Genomic DNA, 10322 nt, shown 5'->3' on the forward strand with positions numbered 1-10322 from the left:
AGATAGATAGATAGATAGATAGATAGATAGATAGATAGATAGATAGATAAATAGAGGGAACAAATATCCATGACTCCTGACTAGTTCTGTACTCCTGTTACGAGACTCTCTCTAATTGCTTGGTTGTATGAATCTAGTGTACTAGGGAGGAGATCAGGCCTAGGATTGGACGAGGGAGGGGACCGAATATTGGGATTGGACGTTTCCGCCCAATTGGATTTACTCGCCAGGCCTCAGATTCATTAATGGAGAAATTTAGTGAGACATACATGCCATGATTAGTTCCCCGCCATCCGCCAATCAACATGCCGTCGCCGGACCAAACCGCCAATCATGCAAAAAAAATCTAAATTAAGACAGGCAAAGATATTTCACTCAAAAGAGTTATTGTCAAAAATTCCCCCGCGTGCTACGAACATGTATATATATATATAAAATGTCGAATGTTACAACTTTTTTATTTTCTAAAATTTGAACTTTTATCAGAATTCCGCAAATCTTTATTGTACGAGAGTAGAAATATATTGAGAGGAAATAGAGTTGTTCTGTATTAAGAAGTAAGTAAGTATATCAAGGAGTATATATATATAGAGAGGAAATAGAGTTGTTCTGTATCAAGAAGTAAGTAAGTATGGAGTAGATATACATGGAGAGGAAATAGAGTTGGTCTGTATCAAGAAGTAAGTAAGTATATCAAGGAGTAGATATATATGGAGAGGAAATAGAGTTGTTCTGTATCAAGAAGTAAGTGTATCAAGGAGTAGATATATATGGAGGGGAAGTAGAGTTGGACCAAATCATTTTCAAAAATTAGAAATAGTATTGATGCTCCTTGGGTGGTGAGAGATGAATCACTCAATTTTTATTTATTATTCATTAATTAGCAAGAAATCCTATGCACTTCTTTTACATCAAAACATATGATTTACAAAAGAGAATAGATCAAAGACCCACAACAAATAATCATTCAGATATTACAAACAGTAGTCATCGATTATTTTTCGACGCATTCGTATATAGTTAATATTTCATAATATTTTTGATTTTGTTTTTTAAATAAATTTCGCTGGCGCTGGATTTTCGAACATTCCTGGAAAATATCGTCTTCATTATCAAAAATCCTCGAAACAGGAATAAATGTTTTCAAAAGTAACTCTCAGATCATGAAAAATAAAAAATATTATGAAATGTCAACTACCTTAAATATAGTCATGTTGTGTGTCTGTACCAAAAGTGTGCGCACTCGTCTGCAAAAGCAGTGCGACTGGCTTTCTCATGCCAGACCAGCGCCATTTCCCTTCCCTTTATTCTTATTCCCTGCCCACATTGAAAACATTCTTTGCATAAATAGATTTATTATATATAAGCATAAATATAACAATATTATAAACTGTACAACAGTACAAGGACATTGTCTCTATTACTGATTTAAATATTTTTTTTTAGCTTCATTCTACCTTATATACATGTGTATTTGTTATTTATTACAGTGTCAACCAAGGAGATATTGAATAGAAGGAGAGGGCGATAGGTTTTCCGTACACTTTGCTGTGACGTTTTTGAACTGCTGTAGAACTAGTTTTTGCAACAATAACAAAGGCAGCCGATCTAATGTAAACAAACATGAGTTAGTAAACTGTGAAAGTAGTATTAAATCTTGTTAAAAAAAGATTGAAAAAGTTAAGGATTTTAGTTTTATACAAAAAGGACCTTATTACAGAGACATTTTCAATCAAATTCAAGGTTACCCCCCCCCCCCCCCACCATAGATGTCTGTTTATTATTTGTGTTCTTGTTTATACAATCTTTATTATTGTTGTTACGCAAAAACAAGTTCAATTCAGTGCAGTCCAAAAACGTCACAGCAAAGTGTACGGAAACCCTATCGACCCATCCTTCTATTCATTATCTCCTTGGTGTCAACAAAACATTTACAAACAAATTACAATATATAATCAATTCTTTTGGTTTAAACAAAATAAATTTTATCAAGTACAATAGGTGTACTGGATAATACGTATACATTCAGTACAATAAGTGTACTGGAGAACACGTATATACATTCAGTACAATATTTGATCTGACATTTTTCTTCTGAAGGCTAACAAGAGTGAGCAGGATTACAGTGAATAATTTTAATGAGCAATGTTTAACTATAAAATATTTTTCTACGTGCTAACTACGGGATTTCTACTAAATATTTCATAACATTTACAATTTGTTGGAGGGGTTATTTTCAGCTGACAATAGGTGTTTATTTTCAATAGTAATCTGATGGAACAAATATAAAAAAATTCAACTCATCCATCACAGACCCCTGACCCTTCAGTAAAAGTAAATTCAACCTAAAGTCTGACCGTGTCAATCTTGTTGCACCGGCCAGTCCATATTGAGTGTCTGCTTTATTTACCCTATGTCCAGGCGATACAGTACAAACTGGGACCGGAAAGGTTGACCCGGCTCGGAATTTCAAATTTACTACGGCTGCCCGTGCCATATTTATTGTTATATTTATCTAAAAGATTCGATAAAATGCTCGTAGTTTTCATCAAAAATGTGTTTTATAATATAGAACGTTAGTTAATAAAACATTATATCAATGAAAACTTGAGATTGAGTATATAAGAATTAAATCGACAATCTGTTTAAATTTTGCTGTTCAAAATATAAGAAAAAGTTCGCAGAAATACTTTTTAAAACAAATTTTTAAGGCATTATATTACAATTATTACGATATATGTAATTTTCATCAATAAACTGTTCATAAATGAATTGTAGTAAATTATTGAATGTGTTTATATGTTTTGATTAACAATTTAATTAAGTTTATTTGTAATATGCATATTACAATTGACAGCTAAGGAATGGAATTAAGCATGCACATTCAGGGGCGGATACAGGATTTAAGTGAGGGGGGTGCTAGATTTATTTCGGAACAAAGCTTCCAGATTTAGGAACAAAATTTTTTTAAGATAGATATTTTTCCTGTATTGCACTAGGTTTTCTTTCTTTTAAGTGCTATTATTAAGAAGCTATTCTGAATCTCCGTCAGGGGGGGTGCGAAGGTCCTGCCGCCGCCCCTGTATCTACCCCTGTGCAAATTGCGCAAGAAATAGAAACAAGAAAAAGCTGGAGAAATTGTGCGTTTTTTTCCTTTCATCATTGCTGTCTCTTGTTTAAATAAATTTTAACTTAAAAAAAAAAAAAATTACATACGGATTTCATAAAACTATATCTACAACTAGGGTTGTTATTCGTTTTTAAAACCAATTGAGAAAACGATCGTTTCATTTTTAAAAAACACGATGGGTTACAAGGAACGAACCACTCGATTGTTTTTAACTTTTAAAAACGAAAAACTACAATTCATGTAAACTCATTTTTGAAAACATTTTCGCTAATTTTTTTATGACAATTTTTATTCAGGAAGATAAGTTTATGAATGTTGTCTTAAATGTTTTTCCTTTATCGAGAGAAATGTTTTCTGACCTAAGGTATTCTGATCTAAAGGTTTATTTTAACTAAACAAGGTCGAATTAACGATCGTTTTCAAAACCGATCGTTTCGTTTTTTGTTTTTTCTTTCTTGTTTTTAAAACGAAACGATCGCTTGTTAAAAAAGTGAAAACGATCCATCCCTATCTACAACCTTACCAGTCGTAACTGAATTTATATTTGAATAATATCAATAGGAAAACTTTGAAATCTACAATTTGAGGCAAAATCACACAAAATAGAGAATATATGCTGTAAAGACATTATACAATGAATCCCAGATATATGAATACATATCAGAAATTTTGTATAATGTCGTATTATCAACATATTTAAGAGCAAATCAGGAGCAAATGTCGCGGAAAAACTAGTTTACTGTATTTATTTCTGTCCTTCATTCAAGGCCATTAATTTATCTTGAATTAAAAAAACAAGCAGTTTCTTAAGAATGATCAAAAAACTTATGACTCTACAATGATATTTTATGATATATTTTCATAAATTGTATTCAACCCTTTGAACTTTCTTTTTGAGCAGACCAATGATGAAGCATAACAGCCGTCCTAAATTTTTAAATAAATCCCAAGACGACATTTCATACGCTCTTGCTATGTATTCATATATGATACCGTACATACACAAATAAAGACAATAGTTTAACATATATTTAAGCTATTATTATTATATGCGACGGAACATTCTGGAATCTGCCAGGGTTTAAAACTTCTTGTTTTCTTAAAGTAAAAAATGCGCGGAAAGTATTTAGTAAAATTTATGAATTTTACGAAATACTGGTTTTGCCTGGATAAATATTGTCACTCATGTGTTTTGGAACAAATAAGAATTTTTGAATCCCAGGGCCGGATTTTCAAATCAAAAATGAAAGTGCTGAATACCTATTCTTCTAAATTTAATAAAGAATTCACTCTTAGTTAATTTCTTAGAGGGGTGTATTGGGAGTTGGGATATCAATAGGAAAGCTGCAAAATAAAAAGAGAAATGTAATAAAATTCAAAATTTCAGACGTCATTTTCTTTTTTGATGATTTCCGGAAAATCACGGCACACTTCTGCTAGTGTACACTCCCATAAATTTCACTAGAGGCGGATCATTCATTTGGTGTACTATCCCGTTTTGTCTTACATAGTCTGTATGTGTACTGTACAGTGTTCCGCAGCTTTCCCTAGCTGCTTAAAATTCGGCCTGGTACTTGAAATGAACTGGATTTTGCACTTCAGTTTACATTAGTGCGATTTTAAAACCTATTAGAAGAGAGATTCTTTGTTCAAAATTTCAATTCTAACAGATTTAGAAATTTCTTGATGGGCGGCCTCCAGCCTGGGGTCATCTGGTGAACCTGAATATTCCAGGTATGAATTCCTCATTGGATTGAACGGCGAGGATCTGACAAGGTTTCTAGAATCCGTAGGCTTACAGAACATTACACCTGTCTTGTTATAGGCATTATCTTCATCTGACGTTTGGCATTGATTGGGACAATGGTTTGGGAAGGATATTTGGATTTTATGGATTTTACAGGATATCACAATTCTTGTGTTAAGCGGCCAGGTGGCACTATCAGCTGATTCTAGTCTACTGGGGATATCTCTTGGTTGGGATGCTTCAGTGTGTACTGCATATAAGCATGTCTGGTTATCTGTCCAATGTACTGAAGACAAGATGCGGACAAGGTGCTGACAAGATACGGATAAGATGCGGACAAGGTGCAGACAAGATGCGGACAAGATGCGGAAAAGATGCAGACAAGATGCGGACAAAATGCAGACAAGATACGGATAAGATGCGGACAAGGTGCAGACAAGATGCGGACAAGATGCGGACAAGATGCGGAAAAGATGCAGACAAGATGCGGACAAAATGCAGACAAGATATGGATAAGATGCGGGCAAGGTGCAGACAAGATGCGGGCAAGGTGCAGGCAAGATGTGGACAAAATGCGGACAAGATTAGAAGATTGGCTCTCCTATAAAAGGTAGAATTACAAAAGGTAGAATGATCAAAAGGTAGGACATAACCAAGGTAGGATATAAAAAAGGTAGAACATTCACAAAGTAGAACATCCACAAGGTAAAACATACACAAGGTAGAATACACACAAGGTAGAGCATACAAAAGGTGAAACAAACAAAAGGTAGAAATAAAAAGATAGAATTTTCCAACTTTAAAGGATACAAACATTTGAACTATGTTTTGGTTTAGTTAGAACTATTATTATGTTCATTTTAAAATAAAAATATTACAATTTTGTTTAGCAAATGAACATAAAATGTATTATTTCAGGTTTATGTTAGGACAGGCTAGGGGGCCGAACGCTGGAACTAGCAGTTCAAATAAGCAAGAAAACATTATTTTTTTTTACTTTTTGTAATTCTTACCTTTGGTATATACCAAACATATATTCTACCTTTTAACGGTCTACCTTTTAACGGTCTACCTTTTGTAAGAGAGCCAGAAGATTTGCGTCTACCGCCACTTCTTGTAAATTTTATTTTTAAATGCTTAATAAAATATCAAATTTTTAATAAAGGCAAACCACTTGGAGACATTGTTTAAGAAGAACAAAGACAACATTTATTCCACAACTTTCTTGTTCTCTGTATATCTTGATAGTGAAAAATGTTACCATTGCTAGAGTTTGATAGTTCTAGGTTACAACTCTTTTCTTCTGTGTTCTCTTGTGGTTTCCCAACCAAGGAACAGCAAAACTTTTCCTCCCTCTGATAAAATTAAGATAAAATATTGCATACGTAAAAAATAAATTAATTTGAAATTTGCCCGTTAAAACGCCCAATAAGTGACCGAGAACATAAAAAATGCGTTTTTTTGGCTCGGGTCTTTTTTTGTATAAAGACCTGGAACACGTCATTTTTCCTAATGATATCAGTTAACAAACTACCACCGGATTATAGTACTAAATAAAATATTAGATTGAAAAAGTTTAAAATTCACTTATTTTGGATTAGTGATTAGTGAGGTAAACAAATTATGATTTGGGGATTAATTGTTCAAAAGTTCTTTAATGTAATGAAAAGATTTGCTAAACTAATATTGAATTCTTGATCCATGTTCAACCATTTATTTAATTCTCTAAAACATGTCCAGAATTAGCTAGAGCATTAAACCAAGATTATATTTTGCAAAGCCTTAAATCCTATTATGACAGCACTAAAGGAAGTGTGGCAGAGGCGTATTAAGGGGGGGGCTATGAGGGCTAAGCCCCCCCCCCTGTACCAATGAAATCTATGGATTTCAGCGGGTTTTCAGGCCCCAGCGGGTGCTGAGCCCTCCCCTGGAAAGAAAAAAAATTTAAGCCCCCCCCCTGGACAATTTACTGAATACGCCCCTAGAGTGTGGATTTAATTTTAAATGATACTTTATTTTAAGAGCGGCATGTTCGATTTTAACGGTACCATTTAAACCTTTCTCTTTTATAGGGGACAAATTGGGATCGAAAATACTTCGAAAACAAAAAATCTTTCTATTAAAATTTAAATTCAATTGATCAAACTTTTTGTCCTACCTTGATTTCGTTTGTTATTCCATTCCACAAACAGACCAACATGTAGTGAACAAGTTCAAAAACCTTAAAGTTCAGAAGTTTAAAATAAAAAATTCTGCAAAATGAAAGGATTAAAACTAATTTCTTTTTATATAAAATATTTCCCTCAGACTTTAGTCTTGTGATTATTAAAGGGACTGTAAGCGTAAATCCAAGTGACCCCCTTTAATCAGTAATTTAATGCCTGATTCACAACTGTAGCTTTAAAAGCTTTGTCTGATCAAGTAGGAATTAGATGTCAAATGTTTATAATTTAAAAAAACTAATTATTTTCAATTGTGGGTTATCTACAGCAGTACATTTCTTTTGCATGAATCCATAAAGCAATTATTTAAAACACGTTTAATCCTAGAGAAACGGCAACATGTTCCACATTACTGATCAGCTAAGATTTCAAGGACATCGTTGTGAATCGACCATTGCTATCTTTGCATTGAGGGTTACCTGAAATTCCGCTCACAGTCCCTTTAAAGGTCTAATAATAGATAACATAAAGCTGCCTACCGTGACCATACTAAATCCCATACAAAGTCCCAGAATTCCCCCGGAGTTTGCCACAAACCAGATCACAGGAATCTTCTGGTCTCTTCTGAAAGTTAAATAAAAAATATAAATTTTTTTTCAATTAATAAAGTTGTTTGTTGTATTATGTAATATGTAAAAAGAACGTAATTAAAGATTAGTCAGTTTAAATCTAATTTTAAAAAGAACATACAGGGTGTCCCATGAAACATGACATTAGGAAGACGATTTGAAAGTCGTCTTTGGTATTTGAATTTATTTGTGACATTTAGTCTTGTGTCTACTTTAACGTGCATGATTCTTGAAACAATTATCACATAATTCTCCTAGCCCTGGCTTTTCCAAAAAGTGGTCTGCGTTTTTTGTGCTTTCAATATTACCGGAGATATAAAGAGTTTGGTTCAGATTTCAATTTTGTTAAATAAAAGCAAAATTGTCGAAATCTGAACGAAATTCTTCATATCTCGGCCAATATTGAAAGCACAAAAAAGGCAGACCACATTTTGGAAATGGCAGGACAAGGGAAATTTTGTGATTATTATCTCTAGAAATTTTCTTCTAAAATTAGATTGACAAATAAACGCAGCAAATTATATAAAAAATTAAGACGACATTCAAGTCTTCCTGCACACTGTCATGTTTCGTGGGACACCCTGTAATTAAAGATTAGTCAGTTTAAATCTAATTTTCTTTCTGATAATCCTTCGAAAGTAAATATGAAATATTAAATTCTAAAAATATTAAATTCATAAATAATCCCTTTCAAGGGATAGACAGGCTATGTAACCTATTTAAGCTGAAAGTGCAGTATTGTTGGAAAAAAAACTTTAGGAATCATTTGATATCAATGCTTTGTACAACCTTTAAATAAGAGCGTAAAATCGTATGTAATATTTCACCTGTTGTTTCAGTCAGCAGAAGAAAAGTTTTTTTTACAATTCTTATATAATAACATATTGAAATAATATGTAACAAATACTTCTCTATAAACTAAATTGCATGTATACAAGCAGCTGTTGAGAAAATAATAAACTTCTATCATTGGAAATAGGATATTAAAATTCATTTTAAAATCTCTGCAAATTCTTTCAGATAGGGAACCTTGTTGGAGGTTTACTTTATTTTAATTGTGAAGACGACATTTTGAAGAAATCTGCGAATGAAATTATCAATTCTACGGTTCTACTATGACTTTCATCGATGATTTCTTTTAAGAAATATGTTCCTAAATAGCAAAATAGTTTGTAAACTAAATTTTTTACATATTTTTTCCGAGTTATTTCTTCTGCTGGCTGAAACAACTGGTGAAATATTAAAACTTTCTTTACGGTCTTATTTAAAAATTGTACACCCTAAAAATGTCTTATTGGTATCAAATGAACCCTAAAGTTTTTCTCTACAAGACTACAATACTGCACTTTCAGCTCGAATATATTATATAGCCGCCGGTCTCTCCCTTTAAAACAAATTTGCAAATCAACTTTTTTCTTTTCTATCAATCTGAAGAAAATGCAAACAAAACTCACAAAATCTTTGAGAACATTATGTGAGAATGTTCTTCCTTTATTTTTTATTTAAAAGCATACTTTCGCATTTACGTGTACAAAGGGGGAAGTGTTTTTGTATCTGCTATTTTTCACGACCTAAATTGGACCTATTTTCTTTAGCTTTTTGTGCACCTATTTGGTCTTTCCAGACCAGAGAAAATACCATTGTTGACCGTAGATTGGCTAACTGAAGACCATAGAAAAAAGACAAAAATCACACAACCTCTAATTTTTTTAAATAAAGGTTGGAGAGGAAATCTTTTGAAACATACTTCAACAAAAACAATTTTTAAAATATTTATTTAGAAAGCCAGAGGAGTTCTCATAATAACAACAATTTTAGATGTATCACAAATCTGGAAGAAAATAAAAAGACCTGCTGAACTACACGAAAACATTAGTCAATATAATAAAATATTTAGTTAAAAACTTAAAGATACATAAATTGACAAAATGTTTCTAAAATATTCGCAAATTGTGTTTTTATGTCTCCTTACTTGATCTTTGTAACCACGGGCTTCTTTATGTACACGTTGACAAGGGCCAGGTTGTTCTTGGAGTACTGGTAGAGCAGATCGACAAGTTCTTTACCTAGAAAATAAACATTAAACATCATGTTTACAACAGTAGTATAGAAACCAATGACTTAACAGCTGTTTTTCTCATAATTATCAAGAGAAAACAGTAAACTAAATCAAATAAAATCGAAAAAATTATTCATTTCAGTTGAAAAACAATATTTCTGAATTTAATTTTTACAAATAACAGTTTATATTAAATAATATTTTCCGCAGCAGGCGGACTCAATAGCCAAGAGCTGTTTTAGTTCACCCCCATGTTAAAAGTTTTTATTTTTATTTTCCTTTACTCCCGCTCCTCCTGGCCTTTTTATATGCCCCTGTNTGATCTCTTATTTACTAAATGAGTTAGTAAAGTTAAATTATGCCTGCAGGAATGTAGTTTTAAAGTGAATTTAAAAATGTCCTTAAAATGCAAATTCAATTTTCTGTGTTTAACTAGTCTGGTTTAATCTCAGTATAATATACCTGTCTGGTTTGCTATCAATTTAACTACCTGGTTTGCTTTCTATTTAACTGTCTGGTTTGCTATCTATTTAATTGTCTGGTATGTTCTCTTTATACCCGTCTGGTTTGCTCTCTATTTACTTGTCTGGTTTGC

The 10322-nt window shown here is 32.5% G+C and overlaps 1 protein-coding gene across 1 annotated transcript; it reads right to left on the reverse strand.

Annotated features, from left to right (window-relative positions):
- Positions 1-6064: 6064 nt before the first annotated feature.
- On the reverse strand, positions 6065-9734 carry LOC111717271 (uncharacterized; the record flags this gene model as incomplete). Its single annotated transcript, XM_023492777.1, is given in 4 exon segments — positions 6065-6232; positions 7036-7098; positions 7579-7663; positions 9641-9734. Coding segments are annotated over 4 exon segments (410 nt in total), but the record flags the coding sequence as incomplete, so codon positions are not given.
- Positions 9735-10322: the final 588 nt, after the last annotated feature.

The sequence above is a fragment of the Eurytemora carolleeae genome, unplaced genomic scaffold (assembly GCF_000591075.1).
Source record: "Eurytemora carolleeae unplaced genomic scaffold, Eaff_2.0 scaffold2149, whole genome shotgun sequence".
NCBI classification, from domain to species: Eukaryota; Metazoa; Arthropoda; class Copepoda; order Calanoida; family Temoridae; genus Eurytemora; species Eurytemora carolleeae.